A 25,743-nucleotide genomic window follows, 5' to 3' on the forward strand; every position below is an offset into this window, starting at 1 on the left:
TAATCCTGGCTGTTAATGAAGCTATCGAGTGCAATTACCAAGGGGATGCTAAGCCCTGCCAGCTGGGGAGAAAAACAGAACAAAACACTCTGAGGATGTGGAAAGTTTTGCTCAGAGAGGCTGGAAAAAGGGTTGGTTTATTCATAGACTCCAGCACCCAGCACCCGCTCCTCACCACCCTGGCTGTAAGCACTGTTAGGAGCCAACACCTGGGGCTAGGTCTCCCCTGCAGGAATCTGGCCAGTCCTTACACGTGGCCACACTAAGAGCCTGCCCCCTAAAATAGAAACCAGAAGCAAACAGGCAGCCGGTAAAGCCATTACCTGAGGGGCAAGAGTGTGGCTCCTGCACACGTGTTGCGGGGGGCGGTGGAAGTGCCCTTGCTGAACAATAGCCATCGCTGCGCCTGCTGGAGACCCAGCTTCCCACTATTGTCCCAGCCAGCTGGGGCTGGCTGCAGCCACCACTCCTTGGCACCACCACCCTCCGGCAGGGACCGGCCATCCCACCACCAGTTTGAAGTAAACACAGCTGAGCCAGAGGCGAGAGCCACAAACAGCTCAGGGGTGCGTGGATGAGGAGGTGGGAGTGGGTCTATGGTGGGGGGGGTCTGTCCAACACCTGCACCCTGGGAGCTGTGTGGCATGGGGACCTGGTCGTCCCCAGCATCACTTCCTCCAAAAGCACAGACCCTACCACCTAATAGAACAACGAGGCAGGCCGGGAGACTGCAGGATGCGTTAGCAGGGAGGGAGGAAATGCTCACGCTATGTTACCTACACTGGCTGCCACTGTGCTCCCACCACTGCAAGCGCTCACTGAGCTACTGAAAACCTGATGTCTCTCCAAAGCCGGCCTGCCCTTGACCTCAGCAGCCACCCCGGGGACTCCTCACAGCCCTGCCTAAAGGGGAAAAGTTCAGGAATGCAGAAAAGTTAACAGCATGGCTGGCTCTCCAGGCCATGGCCAAGTTCAAGGGCTTAAAGTTTTAACACGTAATCATATAATTAGCAAACAATCCTCTCTGCCCTATCCCCAGAGCTTTGTGAGCTCTCCCTGCAGCCACCCGCAGTATTTGGTTGAGACACAGGATAGGAGACCAGGTACAGAGCAGGCACTGGGGCCAGCAGGAGCAGCCAGTGCTCACCTTCGTAAAGCTGGGCATACTGAGGGAATCCCGCCGCTCGCAGCCAGTCACAAGCTTTCTTGGCTTCAGTTTCTGAAAGAAAGCAAAGAACCAGCCTGAGCATCCCTGTTCTATCTATCATCCCCAGAGCAGCAGCCTGCTCCCCCCGCTCCCGTGGCACCCGAGCCCCTGTTATATCTGCCCCACGCAGAGGAGGTGATGGGCTGCAGACAGGGGGTCTGGGGAGCCCGGGCTGTGCCAGTGGGCAGGGATGCCCGTGCGCAGGGGCAGCTCTCTGCTTTCTGCTGAGAAACTGCTTGGCTTTAGCCCCTCCGCTAGCACATGACAAGAGGAGGAGGAGGTAACAGGAATGATACGACCATAAGACACAATTTTAACCTTCAGATGAAAACGTTTCGTTTCTGAACCCACCAAACCACATACAATACTTTGCCAGGCAAGTACTGTATGACTGACAGGCAATCACCAGGCAAGAGGAAGATCTTTATTTTTAATAATTAGTTCAGAGCTCCTCAAAGCTTAGAGTCAGTCACTTTTGCAAATATTCTCCAGAAAAGCCTGCCAAAGAAACCTTTCCTTCTTCCTCCTTCCCACCATCCCGGACCACCAAACCTCTTCTTTCAAGCTGGCATTCACCCTGGCAGGTACCAAAACCCTGGTTTTCTACACCACCCGCCTGGCCGGTGTAGAACCCATCTGTCACACACGGTTCAGCTGTCGTCTGGGTGAGCCCATCTGATGGCCAGCACTATTTTTGGGGAAATTTCTCAAATTTAGGGGAAAACAGCCCTAGGTTCACGCAGCCAAAGCAAGCTGCTGCCTGGTGTCAGCAGTATGCCAGTCTGTTGTGATTTATACCTCTGAGGGTGACAAACATTTGACCTCAAGTGTAGAAAATGTGATGGCAGTTTCAGGGTCTCGCCCATCTTCCCCGGAGGCACCTCCCAGCACTGACTGGACTGAGGCTGGATCCACCCAGCAGGCTGCAGTGAAACACCCCAATTTCATCACCATCCACCAAACAGCCTCAGCTGAGAGCTCTGCCTGTATTTCTAATTACATAGCTACAGCAGGGGAAGAGAAAAAAAGCTCAAAACAAGCAGTTCAGTTAAGGACAGGACCAAGCCAGATCCCTGAACCCAAATACTTCAGAAGTTTTTGGAAGAAGTTTTGGAACAAGCATCTGCATCTGGGTTCCAAACCGTGCAGCTGTCCTTGGCTGTGCCATGAGCCCAGCCGAAATCCCAGCACTGACCCCTCCTACCCTCAACAGGGCTCAAACCCAGTAATCCCAGTGGAGACCTCAGCTGTGGAGCTTGACCAGGCCAGCATGGTCCCCGTGGAGCACCGCAGCCCTCCCGTGCTCCCCAGCAACTCCGCAGGGGAAGGCACCCTGTAGCTGTGGCTGTCTGGCCAGGAGGGCACCAACCAAGACTGATGGTCCGTGTGAGCAGTCTTTGGTCATGATGGCTCTAGAGAGCAGATCCCTCCCACATCCCTGGGGCTGGCAGTGCCCAAGGACGGGCATTTCACACAGCCCCCTGGTCAACAAAACTGTCAGACCCCGCTCCTGCTCTGCTCTGCTCCTCTTTTCACTCACAACGAAGTTGCTGGCCATGGGGCTGTCACAGCCAGAGGCTGCAGCTCAGGCTGCCCCCAGCCAAGAAGAGAAACACCAACCTCCCAGCTGCTCCTGCCCCATGACGTGCCGACCCCACACTGCCCACTGCTCCATGTGGGATGGGGCTGGCATCTGCCCCCAGGAGTGCACAGCAGAGGGCAGGGCAGCCAGAAGCAGAGCGGCACACCGAGCTTACCCCGATGGCGGAGGGGCTGAACTGGTAGAAGAGCATGTCCGGGGTGCCGATGGGCACCACTCCGCCGGCCAGGGGACTCGCAGGAGCCGTGTGACACCCAGGGTGGCCGTGGCCACCCCGCCGGGCTGGGGAGCCGCTGGGGACCAGGGCTGCAGTCTGCAGCAGCATGCTCCCGTGCAGGACTGAGCAAGGCCACCCATCGTCCCAGTGGAATCGGAGCACGTTTCCTTCCCCTCCGCCACCTCCTCCCAGCACAGGGCTGGTGCGGGGGGGGGCAGGCAGGAGCATACCTCTGCTCACCCTGTTTTGGAGCCGAGTCCCAGGCTTTGCCTGCTGCAGCAAGTCCTGCATCCGCCCTGGAGCTCCATGCAGTGGGGAGCAAGCCCACCAAGGGCCGGGGGGTTCTGCCCACCCCAGGCAGGAGCCCTCCCTGTGTTGAAGCGCTGGCACAGAAAAGGTTTCCAAGTGTCTGGGTCCCAGATGGAGCCACCAGCCAGCTTCCTCCACCCACCCACCCTTCCCACAGATGTGCTTTCCCAGGGAAGCGCAGGAAGGACGGGCAGGCAAACCCTCCGATGGCACAGGTGGGTGGCAAACGGGCAAGGCCATGGCAGCAGCACCGGAGCCACGGCTAGACACCATGCATGGGGTCACCCATTGCAAGCCATGTCCCCAGACCTCCCCACAACCTGAAGGGGTGATGGGGGACCCAAAGACCCAAACGTTGCACCAGACAGCTGGCAGCACCTGCACCTGTCTGCAGCCTCTGCTGGAAAGGCAGCCCGAGCACCAGGGGCTGCTGCCTCAAGACCCGCCGCTGCCTCAAGCTGGGCAGAACCGTGCTGGCAGAGAAGCCACAAGCAGCAGCAATGGAGGCGGCATCTCCAGGCATGCGGGCTCTCTGATGTCTAGTAAAGGCTCATTGCACACTACACCCACCCCTCAGCAGTGCAGGCGAGAGGGTCTCTTGCCTTCTTTGGTCAGCAAATGCTTTTCCGCAGCTTGTAGCAACATAGTATCTTTGAGATCTGTAGTTTAAATGTGGCAGAAATGATCCCATCCAAGCTGTATTGCAGGATGAGCAGGCACGCAGACACCAAACAGGCAGGCACACAAACACTCACAGAGCCCACACCTCCCTAAAAAGCAAGAGGATAAATCCCATGAAGCCACCTTCCCACCACACACTGAACGCAACTTCAGAGGACCCCAAGAACACCCCGTGCACGGGCACCCGCTGCCGCAGAGCCAGTGTGCAACAGCACAAGTGACCCGTGCCCACCAGGCACCGGGCTGCACAGCTCCCCCGGCTCCTCACCAGGGACCGAGCAGCAGATGAAGACAAGGTGCACAAAGATGTCAGCGCTTTCACCTGGGCACTCACAGGGCTCTGTGCAGGGGAAGAGGGCTGGTGGGTTCCTGGTATTTTCAGCGGGCTTTCCTAAGAAGACTTGTGCAATCTGTCTCTCCTCTGCACGTCTGCATTACACCCACTGCCAGTACCACCACCAACCTGCCAGCCACATCCTCACCCATATCTGACAGGGGAAGTGCAGACACACACATAGAAAGCTGCTAACCGTTTTCACAAATGCAGACAGGGAAGGCGGATGAGTGGTCTCATTACGTCTCCCACTTCTGAGGAAGCTCACCATGTGAGATAAGCCCTTGGCAAGTGCTGGACATCCCCACGGAGGGGAAACCAGCACTAACATGCTCGCTGGAAACAGCTCCCAATGTGCACAGCCCTTACAAGTCACCAGAGAGTCCCCGTCCCCCCCCAGGCAAAGCCTCTGCCCTTCTCCAGCAGCTCTTGAGGCTGGATGGTGTTTCCCAAAGAAAAGGCATCCACAGCCAGTCTCCCCATCTCCTGTACCCAACAAGGAGCACATGCTGTGGCCCAAGTGCCAGTGTGGTCCATCACATATGCCCTGAGTGAGTCCAGTGGGAGCAACTCCACCAGGTTGGCTGCTGCAAAGGGACTCAGGGATGGAGGCGCTGCAGGCAGGTGTGTCCCCAACAGAGTGGGAAACCTGGAACAGACACCCCCCCAGCACCTCCCAGCATGCAGGGGCATGGGGTTGAAAGCAAAAGCGAAGGAAGAGAAGAGTTTCATTTTGTTAGTGAAAGTGGAAGAAAAGGATGAAAACCAACATGAAGGTGGAAAAAAAGGACAATATTCCCCCAGGCACCTTCCTGCACAGTCACTGCACCGTGGCATTTTGGGGTACAGCCACCCCACCCCTGACCTGGAACCGGCATGGATGGGCAAAAGCCTGGGAGATGCAGTAAGAGCTCTAAAATGAGCGAGCTAGAACACCGGAGGCCAACGTAATTACAGGCAGGAAAGCCACTTCCCAGAACCCCAGCTCTGCACTTTTGCTTTAAAAACCAAAAATAAAAAATGAGAAGTCACACCCCAGGATTCTAGCTTCTCACAGCAAGTTTCCAAATTCCCTATAAAAAGTCCCACACAGCCAATTAGTGTGTGAAAAGAAAACCACATCACAAAATTGCCCATACATTACCTAATGGAAAGCCGTGAAACCAGCTGCCTGGCAGCTGAGGGCTGGAGCTCCAAGCCTAAGGCTGTCACACTCCAGCACTAGCGAGGGGAACGCTGCTTCTTCTTTTCGTTTTGGTGTGTTTTCTTTCCATTCTGTCTTAAAATAAACTGTTGCCTACAACAGTGACTATGCAAAAGTGGAGTTCAGCTTCCCCCCCCAGCCTGTAAACAGAAGTAGTTCCCCACTTGTTACAGAAATGACAGAAAATCCTGACATCTCCCAAACCAGGGGTTTGTGCCTTCACTGCTTGAAAAAGCAAGGAGATGAAACAGCAGTTTCCCACGGGGAACACCTATCCCACTGCTGCTGAAGGTACAGGGGCATTGCCAGTGAAAGAGGAATTACCTCTGTCCACACCAACCTGGCCTTTCAGAGCAGGAGAGGCACGCTGAATTTATACAGCCACAGGCATCCCACATCCACACGCAGTTTGGCACACAGCACCGATAAATCCCAGTTATGTGCTTCCAGCCCAGCCAGCTCCCAGCACCATCCAGCAAACCGCAGAGATTTCAAAGCTACCAGCACGGACAGGGCACACAGATAGGAATGAGAAACGCAGCTGGACATTCTCCCAGATGCAGTGGGTTTCCATAATTAACCTTCATGCAGTAAATAGGTCTCACAAGTTTTGGGAACTGCTCCTTGCTACATTGCCAACAAGGAATTGTTTAAATGCCCCCACCACCTCCAGCCCTGAAATGCCCTGTCTGCTCCCAGGGGCATCGCTCCCCTGGCGATGACACCACACCAGGGGTGACAGCACCGCGGGGGCACCGACTGCCCGGCGCATACCAGAGCCGGCTGCTGTCACGTCCACGTCCCAGACAGCTGCTGTGTGGTGCACACGAACACGAGGGAAATCCAGAGGTAAAAATGATTCTAGAAGTAGCACAGAAATACCTGGCCAGTGTCTGCGTAGGTGTCAGTCCCCAAGAACCGGCTGGGACAACCTGGGCAAGAAGCCCTCTGGTCACCCATGAGGAGGGCCATTGGGTTTCTGCATCACCTCGTGCACCACACTCAAAGCTCACTCCAAGCTTCTCTGCTCCCAGCTGCCCTCCAGCCACTGCCCGGGTGCCCCCCTTTCCTTCCCCATCGCCCCCAGGCAGTACCTGGCTTCGGCAATGCTCACAGCCCCCCTACCCTGCCCTGGAGGGCAGCAAGGCTGGAAACCCCAGCTGGCCAGCAACCCCTCCGGAGGACAGCAGAGAGGAAGGAAGGGCCCTGGGATGCCAGACAAATTGCTGTTCTATTGTCAAAGCAAAGATTCCAGGTAATAAAACAGGCTCTGCTCCAGTGGGTGCCCCCAGCGCAGGGCAGAGGTGGTGCTGTGCAGGGCTGCTCCAGGCAGCAGGGCAGCAGTCACCCCCGGGAGCGCTCCCCCCACCTTATCTCTGCCCTGCTCATATCTTGGCTCAGCTCCAGGGTTGCATGTAACTACACTTATCAACTAGATGTGACAGGTTTGGTTTCCTTTCCTGCAACTAGCCTAACAGTAGTCTTGTGCCGTTCTAAAGAAAGTTAAAAACACAGCCCTTTGCACCCAAAGTGAGTAGAACCTTGTGCTCTGTGGTGCACACCACAGCCGTGAGGAAGCCCAAGGGAGCTCAGCTCTGCACCATACCCAGCAAGAAAGCAGCTTCTCCCCTTGCAGGCTGGCACCCAAGACAGGAGCTGCACCCCATCTGCACAGGGAACACTGCCACTTCCATAAACATCACCTTGAGCAATTTAAACTCATGTTTGCAGCTTTTTTGCCTATTAATAAAGATTGCAAGATAGCACTGAAGTAGCCACATCAGTCCCAAACGAATGAGGCTTCGTCAGACCTTTGCAACATGCAAACACATTTGTTACCTTCTTTATTTAGAAAAGGGAGAAAACTCCTCTCCTTTCGGTACTCACTCCCCTGGGACCACAAAGCCTAACAGTCACCTCCAGAGAAGCCAACTTCTGCAGCAGCGAAGGGTCTCCTCCTCTCGTGGGGTGTTACTGTAGACTCAACAAGGCAGGGCTGAACGAACACCTGACCCATACCCAAGAGGCATAGGCTGCACGAGCTGCTGGAGAGGAGAAACCAGTTGGGCTGCTGGCCACACTGTCCGCTGGACGTGGCTGCAGGATGAGGTGGGGTGGCAGAGACAGACTGGGCCAGGGTGTCCCTGCCACCAGCGTGACAGTTTGCCTTTGCAAGGCAGCGCTGCTCCTGCCTCTGGCTAAGCAAGCTGGAGGAAGGAGGCTGCGGCCAGTGCCCTGGAGCTGGTGGCTGCTCCTTTCCGCGGTTTCAGGTCACAGGCAGCACAGCAGACTGGACAAGGGCAGGTGGGGGTGTCCCACAGGATGTTATAGGTGCCTGCTCCCTACAGGCATCTCCACTCCTAAGAGTTTTGCAGCACCTTTGGCCACCTCAGGACCCCTCCTGCTGGCCCTTGGCTTTAGACTGTCCCTGGGAGTTCAGGGGTTAAACATCCTGCATTTGAGTGCTGCAGCTGCAGAGCAGATGTCTGGTGGGAAGAAGGGGATGGAAAGGGCATCAATAGGAACAGAAACAAAGGGCCAGGAAGGTGAAGACCCTGATCCATCCTCCTTGTCTCCCCCACCTGCATTTTTGCAGCTGCTCTGACCCCAGAGGAACAACAAATGGGGCAGGAACCCATCCCCTCGAGTGCAGCAGCAAGCCACCTTCATGCGGGACAAGGGAGCCCAGCAGGAACCTTGGTTTCCATATCTGAAGAAGACAATGGCAAAGCAAGCTCAGGGGAGAGAGGGCCTCTGGCTCCAGTCCACCCTATGCACCACCCCAAGAAGGTCCACCAGCGCCAGCACAGCTGATGGCTCTCCTCTGCCCCAGTCTAGACTTGGGGTGAAGTTACTGTCTTCTCTTTGGCATCGGTTACATTATTCCTTTCCTCGGTTTCAGGCTGCTATTTACTCTGCTGAGCTGCCTGTATCTCTACAAACATGCGCCTGTGCACATGGGACAGGGAGAAGCTTCCCAGTGGAAATGAGTTGGAAAGAAGTTGGAAAGTCCTTGCGAGGCTGAAGCACCCAACAGGAACAGTGATGCTGGTAAGAGTGACTGCACTGCAGCAGCGGGATCTGTCTGCCCATCACTACACTTTACCAAGTGAAGAGCACCAAGACACCCCAGTACAACCCCAAAAAGCTGAAAGAAAAAGATGGCACCCAGCTGTGGAATGAAAAGAGAGCTTTGCAGGTTCGCCTGCCTCCCCCTTCCACACGTTTGTGTTGCAACAGCCCTGCGCCTGCAGCCAGCGAGCAAGCACTCACCAGTAAAGGGTAGCCCGCCCCATCCAAAGGCAATTGCTGTGTACGTGGAAAGCACTGAATGTTTATATGTTGGCATATGTATATGCATTTCTGCTGTTCAGGTGGCCATGCTGGCTGGCTGCTCTCATCTCTGCTACTGGAAATCCAGGAGAGAAGCAAGATGAAAACTGCTACTCAGATGCTGAAGAAAATTAATCTGTCTTGCCTATCCTGTATCCCACCCCTTCTAAACTTGCACTGTTGTTTTCCTGTTGATAGTCCCATGGATCTCACACACACTTTGTTTGGACTTAGCAGATACTGTCCCTCCGAGGGCAGCCAGCGGTGCCAGAGCTCCCCACCTGACCGCTTCGGTAGCACCAGGGCACAGCCAGCACCCACCAGCTGCCGTAGGTACTGCCCAAAACCGCACCTCCCTGATGAGGAAGGATCACATCATGCGTTTTTTTACACAAACATAAAGTGTCCATCTTTCTGCTGCTTGGAAGAGCATTAGACCCAGCACCAAGAAAACGATGCACCCATAGCCTACCCCCACCTCCAGCATGCTCTAAGGTTCAGCTCCACAGAGCTGCATCCCAGTGCTGCTTCCACCACAGCATTTACACTGCATGCAGTGCAAGACCCTACACAAGCCATCCCCAAAGGCCCAGGAAGGTCAAGGCAAAGAAAAATTACAATAGTTTTGCTGAAGAGAATCAGCAGCAGCTCTCACCTTTGCAGAGCTCTCAGCTCCACAGTGCAGCACGTGCTGTAGGCTCGCATCTCCAGTCAATGCAACCCGTGGCAGTTGCACTACACGCTTAGGAACTATCCTCAGCTCCCACTTTTAAATCCAGGCATTAAAAAAAAAATATTTACTTGTCTAATACATGAGAGAATTTCCTCCTACTTCTGTGCATTTATTTAGAATAGACACTAGGGTGTGTTACCAGAGGAACCCCACAAAGCAGCATTCCCTTGTGGTCTTTCTGCAGCTTTTTCTGTGTCATACGGAATTATAAACCCATCCGGTTCCCAGCTGAAGAATGCACAGGCTCCTGTGGCCTTGGGTGGGAGTGCTGTGAGCCCCTGGGCACATTGAGTCCAGAGCCAGAGCTGTCACACCTGATCCGCTGGCTGCCTAAGCCAATGGCCAGGCACTGCCACAGCCCTGGCACAGAAACCCGTCCTTGCAGGAAGAAACGGGCACTAAATGCTCAACAGAGGCACAAAGAGTTGCTTTAGGGCTCTTTTCTTCCCTTTTTAAAGGCTGCAATACAAAACTAAGCCAGAATCAAGTACTTCCCCAGCTCTGTGCAATAATCCTCCTCACCAGTCCCCTATTGCAGACTCATGTTGACTCCACAGTCATGCCCCCTCCTGCCCGCCAGCCACACGCCCTCCGCCAGCAGCCCACTGGTGTTTGCTTCAGTCAGGCTCCGTCACCTGGTCCCTGCATTTGCTGCAGCTCCATGGGGAGCCCCGCAAGCAAAGGCACTCTGATGCCTGCACATGCTAACTTGTGAAAATCCTACCTCCTGTCAGAAAGATCTCTGGACAACTCAGGTTTTTAATACCACAGGGTCCCACAGATGCAGATGGCCCCGATCTCACCCCTCAGCCCACAAACGGCATGCTGGAGGTTCACTGGCAGAACGGCCCCCAGGGTCTGCAGGGCAGCCTCCACCAGACAGGCACATCTCCCTGCAGCCCTTCCAGAGTAACTAGAAATCGAGGCATAAAACAGATTAAAAAAAAACAAAACAACAACAACCAACCAACCAAACAAACAAACAGGAAAAACAAATAAAAAACCAGGAAAACCAAATAAAAAACCAGGAAAAACAAACAGAAAACCACCACCACAACAACAAAGCCCAAAATGTAAGTTTCAAGCAGCCGAGTAACTTTCACTGACCATTCTGTGCTCTCTCCTGCAAAGGCAGCTGTGTGCGCAGGGGCAGGAGGCTGGTCCCGCTACGGGGTCCCTGCCGGCTGAGGGGCTCGGGCTGGGGACGGGGCTGGGGATGGCACCACCACCGCTGGGCATTGCTCACAGCGCAGCTGCCGCGGCGGCACTGCCCTCCCCACGCCGCGGCGTGCCCCCGCGGGCAGCCCTCGCCCGGCTCCCCGCGCCCTCCTTGTCTCTTGCTACAGCCGCTTTGAAGCAAACCAGCGCGGGCCGGTGGTGATGGCACACGGCACGGCTGGCACCGCGCACATGCCTGGCACGGGGGTCAGGCTCCTGGGGAGGTATTTTGGCTTGGGCTCAGGAAAGAACCGAAGATTAAGAGGAGCTGGCATGCCGTGTGGCCACCGCGCTTTCACCAGCCTGGCTGACTCTGTGAGAAATAAGCCCAGATATTAAAAAGGCTGCAGATCTATCACACCCACTGCATCTTAAGAAGGGAGCACAGAGGGGCTGAAAGAAAAGCCACACACAGCACAACTGACACCAGCCTGAAGTCTGTCACATACATTTCTCCTCTCCTTCCTACCATGCACAGCCACACCCTCGGCACTAGTGCCTTGTTTCATCAGGGCTCAGGGCTCACACCACACCTAACTGCAGCCCCTCTCCCAGGATGCACACTCCCATCAGGACAGAAGCTACAGACCATTTCAAGGGAAAAAAGAAAAAAAGAAGAAAAAATACCCCCCCCCCCCAAAAAAAAAGGAAAAAGAAAAGAAAAGAAAAAAGGAAAAAGGAAAAAGAAAATTTAAAAAAAGGAAAAGGAAAAGGAAAAAGAAAAGAAAAGAAAAGAAAAGGAAAAAAGAAATATGGTAAAGGAAAATCTGGTCTGTTTTTCAAGAAAAGAAATCACAAAAGAAAAGCTTAACAACAAAACAAATCATACCTCCTAACCCTTCCCTCACCCTGCTGCATAAAAGCCAAAGCAAACTGACTTGCTGCAAAGGAAACACTGTTTTCAAGAAATCTCTGACAAGAATAAAAGGTCACTTCACAGACTTTCCCATCTCCCCCAAGAGTGTGTTTGCTGGCTGAAAGCTCCAAATACAAATACAAAGCTGGGACACAAGGAGACTCACCATGGCAGGAGCTGTTAATCCTGGCTTTGTTCATTGGAAACCGTGGATTAAATGCAGAAAAAAATACCAGCATGACCACTGGCCTCCTTGATCCCCCACCTCAGCCACCCCAGCACCATTCACCCCAGGCAACAGCACTCCTGGCCAAAGACCTTCCCGCAGGCGGTCAGCTGGAGAGCTCCGATTTTTCCATGCGGGACGACTGTACCGAGCTAATAAAATTGACCCTGTCTGCCCAGGCAGCCATCTAATTTCTCGGCAGAAGCAAACAGGACATCCCCGGCGGTGCAAAGGCTGAGCTGTTCCAGCAGCGGGGGTGGGAGCAGGCGGGGAGCACACATGCACGCAGACACGCTGCTTAACTGTTTCCAGCTCTCCGCCAGCGCTGCCCGAGCAGCCGGACACACTTGCTTCCCCCAGAGCAGCCAGTCCGGTGGCCGGGGACGTCCCCTGGAGCAGGGACACCAGGGAAGCCTGTCCTAGCTGCGGCCGGCCAGCCACGGGGTGCCCATTGCAGCCAGGTGGGTTGCACCTTTCAATTATAATTGAAAAAAATATGTACCCAGATGCTCAAGTGTGAAACTTGGCGCAGGGCTGCGCTTTGCTGGCACCAGGCTCGGGAAGCAGGACCCACCGGGAGTGCACGGCACTGCCCTGCTGGGAGCAAGCAGAGCGACGCCACCAAAGCCCCCTTTCTCAGCCCATCAGACAGCCACTAGCCAAACCACTGACTGTAAAGCCGAGCTGAGGGCTTCCCTTGGCCGGCTGTTTGCCAACAGCGGGAGCCACCCGCCGCTCACAGCCAGGCAGGCCAGCGCGTGTGGATGCAGCCTTTCCCAAGCAGAGGTGACGGGAAGGCTGGGGAACCCAAAAGCATCCATCATAAATTCCCCAGTCCCCCAAGATACCAATGAGGACTAAAAGCTCTGGAAGAAGACGGTTGAGGGACATGAACAGGAGCACCTGCTATCCAAGATACCTAGACTGAGCTGCCTTGTTTTCTACAAATTCATGGTCTGCGCTCAACCCACGGGTGCTCCACCTGGCCCTGGGAGGGCTCCTTCCCTCCATCCAGGCAGGACTCACCCCATGTTTTCAGGCAGACCGAAGCTGAGGAAACAGCAGGGTCCAAGCAAGAAGCTGTGACTGACACAGGATTAGCCTCTGTAACAAGAGTACACTGCAACCGCACCCCCGAGCCGGGGCTTTTGGCGTAAACAGTTTACAGAATGAGCTGTGAGATCCCCTTGGCTGAGCAGGACCCGGCAGGGGAGACCCTCGGTCCAAAGTGCAGGAGGGGACAGTTGAGAGGAGCAGGCTGGTAAACACATCTGCCAGCAAACCTTGGAAAGGAGCGGGATGAAAACACCCGCACACATGACAGCAAGGGCATCCAGCTGACAACAGCGATCACCCGGCAGATGGGGAGGCGTCTCAGTGGCCATCCAAGTTACCAGCGTCCATGTGTAAAATATCCACCAACGCAGGAGGAGTCAAAAGCCGCTTCCAAATGTGATCTCACATCCCAGCGATGTAGGGAAGTACCGTGCCTCAGAGACAGCAGCGCTGCTGCCCTTCAGCGTGCTTGAACGGAGGGTGCCTTGGCTGTTGCCCACTCCAGCTCACAATATGCACTCCGCCAAAGCTGCTCAGGGATCCCACAAAGCTATTCTGACGTAGCAGGTTAATGAAATCCCTGAACTGAGAGGTCTTGATCCTCTTGGGACTGAAAGCAAGCACTCCTCTTGCAAAGAGAGTATTGCTAAAAGCCAGCAGTGGATTTAGCCAACCAGTAACAAATAAAAACCGCATTTCACAGTGCAGAAGACCTTTCTGTGTGCATGTGACAGTGGACACCAAACCCAGCTGATGCCGCAGGTGCAGGCTGGAGCTGCGGGATGGCGGTGGCCAAGGCTGGCTCTCTGCAGGGGACATGCCACCCACACTCATGCCAGCGATGGGGCTGAGTCCCAGCCAGGGCAAGGCGTGCAGGGAGGCACAGGCAGGTGCCACACACACATCCTGCCCGCTGCAGCACCCTCCCCCTCAGCAAGTGGAATTTGGTCTGATTCTCCCCAGGAAAAACCTCTTCCACCACTATCACTGGTGGGACCTTCCTGCAATTAATGCTACCGTGGCGCCACAGAAGGAAACCAGACCATTAATTTCCAGCTGCAGCAAAAGAACAGCAGCTGCCTCCTGGGTCTCCAGTCCGCCAACATCTGTAGGTGGGAGAGAAGGGAGGAGAGAGCCTTTGCTGGCTCCAAAGCGATGGGAGAGACAGCCGGGCATCCCCTTACCCAAAGCAAACTGCAATGCTGCCCAGGAGAGGAGGCTGAAAGGGTCCCTGAACTTATAGCTCCTTCTGAGTCACAGAGAAGGTCCCAGTGCCACTGTCCCCTTCACCCCTGGGAGAAAGGCGGAGCTGGCATACCCCATCCAAGGGGCTCCCTGTATGTCCTGGAGAGCTGCTGCCTGGAGAAGCAATGGAAGGGGGCCCCAGGAGAATACCTGGCACAGGGACCTGCAGGTTGGCTTACTAGCTCACGCTTCTCCTTCTCAAGTTGGTCTCCTCCTGGTCTCTCCAAAGGCAGGCTGCAGGATGACTGAAGGAGGGCTGACGTGTTTCCCAGACATAACCTGATGCAGCTGGTAACAAGCTGTATTGATTCAAGCCAAGCTCTCCACTAGGTCGCACCATGGGCTTCAACACCAGGTTCGTTCTTTCTCACCTTGTTTCTTACTCCCAGCGGGAAACAGGATCTGTCTCTCATCCCCTATCAAGGGATACAGCATTGCAAAACATCCCACCCACCCCTCAGCTTGCTTCCTTACACAATGGTAGGTAAGACAGAAAAGGCCAGCGCTAGAGGCAGGACACCAACACAAGGACCACTGTGGTGGCTTCTGCCTTCAAACACAGTTCTGCTCCAAACCCAGGACCCTCCAGACTGAGCTGTCCACACGGGCTGCAGCAGTGATGAAAGCACAGCTAACAAGCCCATAATCATCACAAAGATGTGGAGGTCAGAGTGAAACCTTAGGACAAGGGTGGAACCAGATAGCATGGACCTGAGGTTTACGGAGGTCACCCATGTCAAACAGGAGTCCATGACCCTTGCTCTCTCTTTTTTTCCCTTTCTTCCCATTGGAAGGAGATGGTGTTGGGGCTGGAGTCAAAGCTCAAGGCTTCCTTTTCTTTATGAAGCTAACAGAAGCTGCTGCAGAGAGCAGGCCAAGGGACTTTTTGAGAAGTAGTTTTAAAAGATGTCACAGTTGTGCAAAAAGACAAAGGAATATTAAAAAAAAAAAAAAAAATCACACAGAAGTTTCCTTGCCAGGAATGTGGGGAATGTCAGGGAATATTACAAAACAGGATGCAAAAGCTGGCCTCAAGCAATGTAATAGACTCATATGCTGGCCTGACAGTCAAGATGCTGAATCCCGATGGAAGACAAACCACGGGAATGACAGACTTGACTTACCTGGCTTGGTCCCCTCTGTCTGTCTCCTGCCAGAGAAGCCAGCACAGCCACCTCTGCCAGCCAGCCCTGTGCCCCTTTCCACGGACATGCCTGCCCACATCCTGCACGCAGCCTCAGACGTGGCCCTGCGTGTGTAGCACAGCATCTCCTGAGGAGCCAAGGTGAGCAAAGCCCCAGGGACACAGCCCAGGGGCGCGCTCACACTGCGGCGGGGGGGCTAAGGATGCACGGGGGGAACTGGACTGGTCTGCAGCCAAAGGATAGTCCTGAATCTCAGACCTCTGCTGTAAGCAATACAAAACGCTTCTCAGAGATGGTTAAAATCACCCTCTGCTTCAGTTCTGTTAATTAACCAAGTACTTCCCAGACTTCCAAGGCATTTAACAGGCACATGAGCTCACACCCCCCTGCACAGCTATTCTGGCTCAAGGGAAGCGATGACGCTGAGTGCATCCGAGTCACTGCTTGCGGCTGCAGACAGCAAGGTCAGAAGCAGAGGAGGACCTCCCCCGGGTCAGGCCAAGGAGAAGCCCATGGGTTACAAGACAGCAGGAAGCCCTAATTGAACACACCAACTGTTGCAGCAGCAGCATTAAGAAAACAGGCCAGTTACTGGCAAAGCAGCGCCTTTTTGCAGGAACAGGCATGTTTTTTTCCAGCTTCCCTTCCACATGAAAGCCCCTGTGGAAGTGAAAAAAGCATTGTCACAGCAAGACCTACTTGGGGGTTTTCTTGCCTGACTGAATATCGCCCCAACAGCACAATGGTCTCGCTTGTGCTCGCAGCTGGACACAGCAAGGATGAGCCTGCTGCTAACGGGAAACAAATTCCCCTCCTGATGATGGGCTTATGCACAGGGCTGATGGAGGCTCCAGCCCGCATCTGATGCTTTCTAGGTGTTACACTAGGAAAACTTTGCCCTACAGACAATTGTACTGGAATATTCACCTGTGATCACACATGGAGGAAACTCTCCAACAAAACTTCTGCTGCAGGGCCATGCAGGCTGCAGGAACCCCAGTCTCCCCATCACTGTGGAGCAGGAGGACCAAAGCAAAGGCTGTCCTCATGGTGCTCATCCAGGTCTTCTTGGCCAGCAGGAAACCAGCCAGGAAGAGCCCTCCCCAGGGCTCAAAACCCGTACAGCCATGTGTTGCAGGGTGAGGGACCTCAGCAGCATCATCCCCCTCCCTGCACCTCAGAGGGGCTGCCCATTCCCGGGGCCCCTCAGGACCGCCTCAGTCCCACGCTTAAGATGCTTTGCACGGCAGTATTTTACACATGTAAACTTCCCCAGCAGTCATCTTTGCATCCTTCAGAACAACTCTTCAAAATGTTTATGTCTTCTTGAGCAAGCATTACTTTTCAGTCTCACTAGCGTGCGGCAATTCTCCTGTTGACGTTTCTCAGGCAACCTTTGCCTCAGAAAACCTCTACCTTAGAGCTGAGGTTAGCGTCATTTGTGGTAAATCAATCGGCTCACATCCTTCTAAACCTCATCTATGTCTATTTTTATGAGTCATTGATTTTGAACTCGCACATGCCATGTTTTCTGAAGGGACTCAAAGCCCTTAATTAACACTCGGCTTTTACCAGTGGTTAGAAAAACCAAGTGCTGAGTTGCTTTGAAACAGCAGGCTGTGAAAGCCTCTAGTCCCATCCCTTTGCAACAGGCTAGCCCGGCACACCAGCCATCCTGGTCAGCATCTTCAGGGGGCAGGCAGCACCCGCCCACCAGCCACCACAGCCTTTTGCTATCCAGCCCCATCTGAGCCAGCCTGTACCTTGCTCTTGCCCCCAAAAAATGCATGTTCCAGTGCCTGGATTCATGGATGCATGGCTGCTCACCTACGCGCCGCTGAGCGAGCTAAAGCGGCATGCACACAGACAGGCATGCTCCAAGATCCTGCCCGGCAGGCAGGATGGCACGCACGGACGCACACACATGTGCAGGGTGATATGACCCATGACCGCTGCACTGAAGGACTCACTGCTCTTGCCTGCCAGCTGCTCACGGAGCATTCTGTCCCTACCTGCCAGCAGCCTGCCTGCAGAGCTGCGGAGGGTCACAATGTGCCTCCTGGCTAAGACCACCAAGCCAGAGCAGAGGAGCTGATCTTTGCTCTCCCTGGCTTTCCAGAGCATTCCTGGACAGAGGCGTGGGATATGGCATCTCCTCCCACTTCCACTGCAGAATGCTGGTGTGCCCATCCCCACGCCGGGACCTGCCGCTGGCACCAGAGGGACGCACAGGACTGCTTGGCACAGGCAGGTGGGGCTTTCTCTGCCATCCCCACCTGCACTCCTGGGAAGCAGCACACAGCACCCTTCCCACCCTGCACCTGCCGAGGTGGAGAGGGCTGGAGATGAGCAGAATCCCTTTCTGCCCTTCATTTTCCCCCACACAACCTGCAGCTTGCACACTCACAGTTTTTTTGCCCCAAGAAGGGTCTAAGGTGTACCAAGTGCTGGTTCAGGCCATCCCTCAAAACTGCACTGCTGAAGGTCTCAATGCAGCCCCCCCCTCACCCTGCCAGAGGATGCCATCCCAACGCAAGAGGGTAGGATTAGTGGTTGGTCTCCTGCTCTCTGCCACAACCTTGACTACTGATTTACACCACCAGCATCGTCAGGCAGGTCAAGCCACGCTTGCCAGGCTCAGTTTCCCTGATATGCTCTCCTTCTCTGCAAGCCCTGCCTGCTGTTGCTCTTTTCCCCTCTGTACAAGGAGCCATTACCAGATAAATTACATGTGCCCACCGGCTGGGCCAGAGAGATAACAAGGCAGTAACCAGGAGGGAGGTGCTGGCAGCCACTGGCAGCAGGCAGGATATGCCCTACCAGCTGCTGGCACCTCTGCACCACGGCAGGGCCATGGCACCGACCCTGGGCAGGAAAGCAGCTGCAGCGGCCGTGGGCAGGAACTCACTGGCAGCCCATGGTTCCCCCTGCCCACAGCCAGCACAGCCTGGCTCCAGGCAAAGCCAGAGATGGGAGCAAGGGGAGCGGCCACTAGTGCATCGTTTAATGCCCCGGTGGGCTCAGGAGCCTGGCCAAGAAACAAGAGTGCCTCAATAATCCACAAAACACAGACTTACACAACATCGAGTTGTATTTATCCATGCTATCTCCACGCTGCCAGGAGCCATTTACAAGCACAGCTCCTGTTCAAGGAGTGGCACATGTACCCCCAGACAGCAGGTGAAGCAGTTGGGCAGGTGTAGCCCAAGGACACTGGAGATCTCCGTGTTCATTTGCAATACGGAGGCTTCAAGGCCCAAAAGGTGCCCCATCCTGACCCAGAGCTGGGCACCTGGGGAAGGCTGGCCCTGCCAAGACAGATGTTTGCAATTCGCCATGTTTTCCTCCTCACTATGGAGACAAAAGATAAAGTGTCGGTGAACTTATCAGATACTATTCATTGAGACTTCTGACCTCATTACCCTCTGCCTTCTCTGATGGCCGTGGCCAAAGAAATAGAGGTGCGAGGCATGGGCTCCTTTCACAGGACCCTGCCTGAGCAACCTCAGCCCGCCACCTCAAAGCGAGAGGTGCCACCCCAAAGCACAGCTCTGATGGGGCAGGGAAGAAGGGGCAGAGGTATAGGCTGCCATCACAGAGTGAAGGGCTCACTCAGGGTTTGCATAGCTGAGAAGGGGGCAGGAAGGAAAAACGTCAAACCGCAGAGCTCTGCCAAGTGCTTGGTGCTGCTTCCGCCAGTATTTTGCAGAACTTAATTAATGAGCAAACATCTGTGGCTCCACATCCCGTAAAGAATATTCACAAAAAAAACTCCACTTAGGAAAAAAAAAATTAATTAAAAAGAAATAAATCACTGCTTCTCAAGCAGGTGGGAAAGCTGTGGAGAACAAGAGCAGGAGAGGCAGGCATCGCTGGCACGGGCTGCAGTGGCAGCAGGATGGCTGTGCCTGAGCTCCAGGGACAGCATGACCCCCGCCACGGCTTCCTGCGCTGGAGGAAGAGGTCTGGGGCACACCCAGCTCCTCTCAAAACAGGCTCTACGGAAAGAGAAAGGCAATCCACCAAAAATTCACCTTCAGCCAAGTCCCAGCCTGCCTGCACCCTCCTGATGCCCAGAACCCTTCAACCACTCGCAGCCTGCTCATGCTGCAGGCCACGTACCGCGCTCTGCCAAGTTCAAGGTCACGGCTAACAGCACCCATGCGCCCAGGGAATGGAGCATGAGGCACAAAAGCTTCAGCTTATCAGCAAGCTCTGACTTTCCTCTTTCTTGAGCACATCAATTCCATGCTACATGTCCTATCATCACCACAGGGATCTCTCCCAGCGCCTGGGGACTGATCAAGGAGGGCAGGATGGGGAATGACATGAGCACCTCACCCATCTCTTTGAACCTGCATGCCAGAGCAGGAGCGTGCTTTCCACTAGACACAAACACCCTCACTCAAGCCCTTCAGCTGCAAGAGCACCCCTAATAACTACCCACCTTCATCTCAGCATCACTTCTGGTGGTAAGGCACCCAGAGGACAGCAGCAGAAGAGCAGAGGACCATGCGGACCTCTTCACTTCCTCCTGCTCCTCTGTGTGGGTAACTGACTGCAGGCTCGGTGGCTCTCCACCAAACAGCCCCAGGTCTCCCATTCCCGGTGACAACTGAACATCTTTAATAAAATAAATGAAACAATTCCATTCTTTCCAATGCTTCCCATGTCATGTTTTGCAGAAATACCCTGCACCAGTGCAAGGAATGCCTGTGGCTGCGGAGATGAGCCCTCGGTGGGCTCTCCATCCAGCCCCCACAGCCCACCACAGCAGCACCCTCTGGCAGGCACCTGCAGGTACATCTACAAACCCTCTCTCTCTGCCGTGCCTATGAAAGACTTAAAAGTTACACCACTTCTTTTGTGTGGGAGTAACCCTCATCACACCAACCAGCACCACCTGATGTTATTTACCTTCTCCTCCCTGGCTCCTTCCCCTTTTGCAGTCTGGATGCCAACCATCAGACCAGCACCTGTCTTTGTACCTGGCCTGGCACAAGATGATGCTGGATTGCAGCTGAAATTTGAAAGAGTGGTGCTGGTAACAGTGTTGTATTTTGCAACTGCTCTCCATGCTGAGTATCATCTCCATTTCAACAGCAGGCACCCGGTCACACGCCCCAGGGGCTGAATCCCATTCAAACATATGGGATCCTACTGGCACGTATCAGCAAGGTGGGTATCTGGAGCATGTACTTGATGTGTGTTCAAGCAGAAACGGTACCAACTGGATGCTCCAGACAGAGTCTTGCTGGAAGAGTGGGCACATACTGGAAAACCAGAGCATCCCTTGCTGGAGCAGCAGCCATCCAAGCCAACACCCCAGCAGCAGCCTCACAGCAAGCACGCTGCCTTGTTAACCTGTGCAAAGAGGCAGCCTCCAGCCAGCCCCACAAACACTTTTGGAGGCTATCTACAGAATACCAGTGTTCCCAGTTCAGCTTTTTCAGACTGCCTCATAGTCAGCAGCATTTTGTGGCTGGGACCACCGCTCCTCGGGTTGCCGGAGCAGAGCGACACTACCAGTGGCCCCAACAGAGATGGGGCTGGGAGCCAAGGCGAAACAATGGAAACCATTTACAGAGCAGGAAGCTGCATCTGCTGGATGAAACGCTATCTTCAAACAAGACGTGTTTGGATAACTCCAGTTTCATAACTCGTTTCTTCCAATGTTAGGAAATCACAGTAATAAAAAGAAAACAAAATAGGGGAGAAGAAACTTGGCAGGGGGAACAACGGAAGAACAGCTTCAACCACAGTGCTGCCTCGGAGGTGAGCCCACAGGGGCGGCGGGGCTCCAAGGACCTTGCACAAGAACCAAGGTCTGATCAAATATCAACAGGAAAAGAGTTAAACCTGCACTACAGGCATCAAGAGCACAGTAAATTTTCATTATTTTCTCTATTACCACATCTCCTTGATTGTTTTTGGTTTTAATGGGACTCAGCCACCTTGGGAGAGGGAACAGAATTAACCAAAGGTCAGAATTTGGGGTCCAGCAGCACTTAATCTTCATCATCTTAAAGGTAATGGAAGGGATGGTCTTAAAGGGGTGGAAGGGGATGACATCACCTTTTCTTGGCATTGACCACTTCTCGGGCACAGACAGACAGCTGTTTTCTGGTGTTAGCAGTGCTGAATCACAGCAAAGATCAACCTGCCTGCTCCTTAAATTCCTAATGCTAACCTAAAAACCCTACAGACACTAGAAAAGGACTTAACAGTGTTTTAGTAGGTCACTACTTAGCAGGGAGAAGCAACAAGAGGGAAGACAAACACAAAGCTGCTTAGCTCCAAGCCCAAGGCAGCTGCTCTCTGACCCAGCACAACATAAATTCCCACCAGAGCTGCTGCCTGAGCAGATGACTCGGATCCTTACCCCAAATCCTGCTCCCAGCTCGGGGCAGCTTAATTTCCAGAGCATGCAGCTCCTCTCTGATGTTTTTTGCAGACAAAGGAACAGCCAACACTCACTCTCCATCACCCCGCGAGGTGGAGGGGAGCAGCCAGCCCGTGCTGGGGTGCATCACCCCGTGGTTCAGCTGCACCACAGCAGCTGGCACAGCACAGCACCCAAGCACATCCCCGAGCAGAGAATCCCCCTGCATGGGAACCACATTTTGCAGAGGAACAGGGTGCACCCACTTGGCCACCTGCCCTGTGCAGCCCCCACGCTGGGCACTAGCCCCTGGCTCCCAAATGCACTGAGGGGGCACACCAGCCACAAGAACAAGGCGGGGGATCGGTAATGGGATTTTGTTCTTATATTTAAACACTGAGGCTTTAATGTAAAGCAGGGCTTGCTGCACCACTGACAGCTTCATGCCCTCCTCTTCACTCCGAGCCATCAGTGCAAACAGGTGTTTTGGGTCCCTGACACCCCGCACACGCCGGCAGAGCTGCCAGGGGCCAGGAACCCACTCCTCGCTTGCTCCGACGGCTGGTCCCACGGCCACTGCTCCCATGGCTGGCACCTCAAACAATTTGGGACAAGGAGCCAAAAGCTGAGGTCACTCGGCTCAGGCTACCAGACCCCTCCTCAGCACCCACCTCCTCTCCCCACCCTCCCCAGTCCAAATATAAACTTGCTTACAGGAAATGCCTTAAAGAAAAGGCACCTCCCTGAGTCCCGGAGAATGCCCAGAAAATAAACTGTCTCTGGACATGAAGGAAATGACTTTTTTTTAAAAAAAAAAAATCACACTGCAAAGCAGCTTTAACCTTTTCAGTCCCTGCTGCAAACTCAGCCACCCTCATGCCTCAGGGAATTTCGAGGTGTGTGTGCTCCGGATTGGCAACATGAGAGGAGACTCCTGCCAGAGGTCCCTGTGTCCTTGCAGCATGACCAGGTCTTGAGCAAAAATGGTCCAAAACCCATAATCCAAATGCAAACTCTTTTCTGATATGGAGAGCACTGGACCCTCAGAACAGGCTCATAGCCTGGGACCTACTCTTAATTTCCACAGAATCACAGGATGGTCAGGGTGGGAAGGGACCTCTCGAGACCATCTAGTCCAACCCCCTGCTAAAGCAGGTTCTCCTAGAGCAGGCTGCACAGGATCGTGTCCAGACCAGCCCCCACATTCCCGGCAACACCAGCCTCCACACCCAGCAACTCCTGCCCCATGCAGGCATAGCACTGCATCTGGTCCAGCCGGGCTGGGGAGCAAAGCGACATACGGAGGCTTAGGAAGTAAAATACTGGTTTCATACCAACACCCCTACACAAAATACAAGAAAGAAAAAAGAGAAGAAAGTCAGGAAATCCAGGACACAGAGAGGTGTCTGTCTCAAAACAGTCAGTCAAGGAGGCTCCAAAGCAAACAGCCCAGTGCAGGGAGAAGAGCTCACCCTCCCGGTCCCTCCTGGGGACCCAGGACAGTGCTGCAGCAGAGGGAGCATCTGGCATCCCGGGAAAGCCCTCCGACCAACGCGCTGCCACAGCACTGCCATGGGCACAGGCACTGCCAGGGCTGCCAGAGCGGAAGTGTTATGGGGCAGGAGCAATACATAAAACTCAGTGGCAGGATTCAGTAGTGTCCGATATTCAGAGGTCACAATCTGCAGAGAAGGCAATTCTGTTCTCTCTCTTCTACAGAGGAGACAGCTGAGGCAAAGCCTCTCCTGAAGCAGTGTCAGGAGCAAAGCCAAGAGCACGGCACAGCTCCCTGCATTCACAAAAGCCCTTCCCTTGTCATTGGACTGCAATGCCTCCCTAAGAGTGCCCCTTAAAAAATGTATACTCAGGGCTTTAAGTCTCAGATGCACGAAGTAGTTTGATACAATTCAGCTGCTGCTGCAAAATGCCTAAAATACTTGTTGTGGTTTTTGTTGGGGGTTTTTTGGTTGGTTTTTTTTTGAATGGCAGCAGCATTGGAAAAGTCATGCTGCAGAGGTGTGTGCAGGCCCTGGGCGTGGGAAAGGAAAGCAGCAGGGTCAGCTTCCACTTGGCTGGAAAGCAAGCGTCCGTCCGGAGCACAAGTCAAAGGTTCAGCAGGAGATCACACTTGCCTCCTGAGAAGAGGGTCAATTTCTGCTCAGCCCCTGGGCTTTTTGCCTGGTGTATTGAGGTACCCAGTGTGAATAACCCTGATGCCCACAGGAGGAGAGCCTGCATGAGCTGGCAGTCATCCTGGAGAGCAGCAACAAGTGCTTTGGAGAGCTCTGCAGCAGAAGGATGCTTCTGCAAACAGGGTCCAGGAGAGCAGGGTTGTTACTCTGGCTCTGCCAAGACAAGCTGTGCAAGGCAATCCAGAGATCAAGTAAGCATTTTGGTACCTAAAGCCTCTGGAGATGCCCCCACAGAAGGTGTTAGGAAGAGCAAATCAGACAGCAGATGTTGGCAGTTTCTAGGATGGATGTCTCAGGCAGCTGAAATCTGCAATATCTGCTGGACAAACCAGCGGAGCTCCCCAGCGCTCTCACCGCTGTGCTGTGCCTGGTATGCATTTAACTGGGACAAAAAAAGCCCCTCTCAATTGAAGTGGTCTTCACAGCAAAACCACTGCATGTGCTGGTCACTGCTGCCAGCAGCAACATGGCAGGTGGGGTTTCACCTCCCTCAGCCTTCAGGGATGGGGAGCTGCGGCATCGGCCGAGAGCCCCCACTGCTGCCACAGGGATTTGGGATGCTGCTGCCGCTGCCCCATCACTAACCGCTTGGCCCCACATCCCCGGCATCCCAGCACCCGCATTGCCAGCACACACCCTGCACCTCAGCCAAGCAGCTCGGGCATCTCACCAGCAGGGACCCACACCAGCAGGGACCTTTGCCAGCCGCGGGCTCCGTGCCACACACGGGTACCCCTGCCAAGGGACAGCAACTCCCATCAGATGGTGCGAGCGGCCGGGGAGGAAACACTGCAACGTCCTACAGCAGCTCTTGTAAATCATTTATTTGGATATCAGCTTAATTTCTGCAGCCCACCTGCCACACTCCCGGTCCCATTTCAGGATGGCCACAACACAGCACTCATCCATCCTGCTGACAGGATGAGGCCCTGGGAAGACACAGCAAACACGCAGGTACCTTCCTCTGCGACTCCCAGGCAGCTACTGCCAAGCTGGCCATAGACAGAAGATTTATGCACCACAGAAACTAACGAGGCCATGTAACTGTCCAGCGAGAAACATTTCCTGCTCCAAATTAGCAACAAAAGATCAGAATCGGAAGCATTTGTAATGGAAGATAAAAAGATTTGGAGATGGGCGCAAGGATGCTGAATGAAACCAAGAGGGGGGATAAAACGCTGGCTTTGCTGCGACCCATGAAAGGCAATGCTCAGTCTCCCATTGGCAGGAGAAGCGTCCCTGGGCCGGAGGGGAACAGGAGGTGGCTGAGGGGACCCAGGCAGGGAAATGGGGCACCCCAGCACATGGCAGGTACCGACGACCTGTTTTCTCATACACACAATCTCAAGCACATCTAAGTGCTTCAAACATTGGGTTTTTTAGAAGCCCTGCATTTTAAGCTGGGAAAGAACCACTGCTTCCTAAATTCTTGCTGCTCCTGAGACAGCACCACAGCTCCCAGGACTTCATCCCAGGAGAAATCACACAGACAGTTCATGCACAGCCCCAGGCACTGAGGCTGGTGCATGCCCGAGCCCAGGAGGCTCACAGCAGCAGCTCTCACCAGCCAGCAGCCTCCCCAGGAGGTTTGCTCAGGAAGGCATCTAGCAGCCATGTGGCAATTCTCTGCCTGGGAAAACACAGCTGAAACACTGGCCCTGGCTGCCCAGATGTCCTGCTCTTGCCCAATGACACTGACGAAACAAGATCAAGTGTGCTCTGAGTCACTCTTGAGTGTCACTGTCCCACAGCCTTGTGACACCTTTGCCTGCAGCCATTTCCAGTTTCACTGGGAGCAGCAGACG

The 25,743-nt window shown here is 54.3% G+C and overlaps 1 protein-coding gene across 6 annotated transcripts in view; it reads right to left on the reverse strand.

The window, feature by feature from the left end:
- The window catches only part of STARD8 (StAR related lipid transfer domain containing 8), a 57,070-nt gene that overhangs the window by 13,951 nt on the left and 17,376 nt on the right, over positions 1-25,743 (reverse strand). For 2 of the 6 annotated variants that reach the window (XM_027807836.2, XM_055727508.1), the window contains one exon: positions 1,148-1,219. In XM_027807836.2, coding sequence (XP_027663637.2) covers positions 1,148-1,219 — 72 coding nt within the window. Of the gene's footprint in view, positions 1-1,147; positions 1,220-10,725; positions 10,907-11,858; positions 12,349-15,343; positions 15,458-25,743 lie in introns of those variants that run through there. The other 4 variants (XM_027807837.2, XM_027807838.2, XM_027807840.2 and 1 more) reach the window with 4 other exon arrangements.

Source organism: Falco cherrug, chromosome 15 (assembly GCF_023634085.1).
Source record: "Falco cherrug isolate bFalChe1 chromosome 15, bFalChe1.pri, whole genome shotgun sequence".
NCBI classification, from domain to species: domain Eukaryota; kingdom Metazoa; phylum Chordata; class Aves; order Falconiformes; family Falconidae; genus Falco; species Falco cherrug.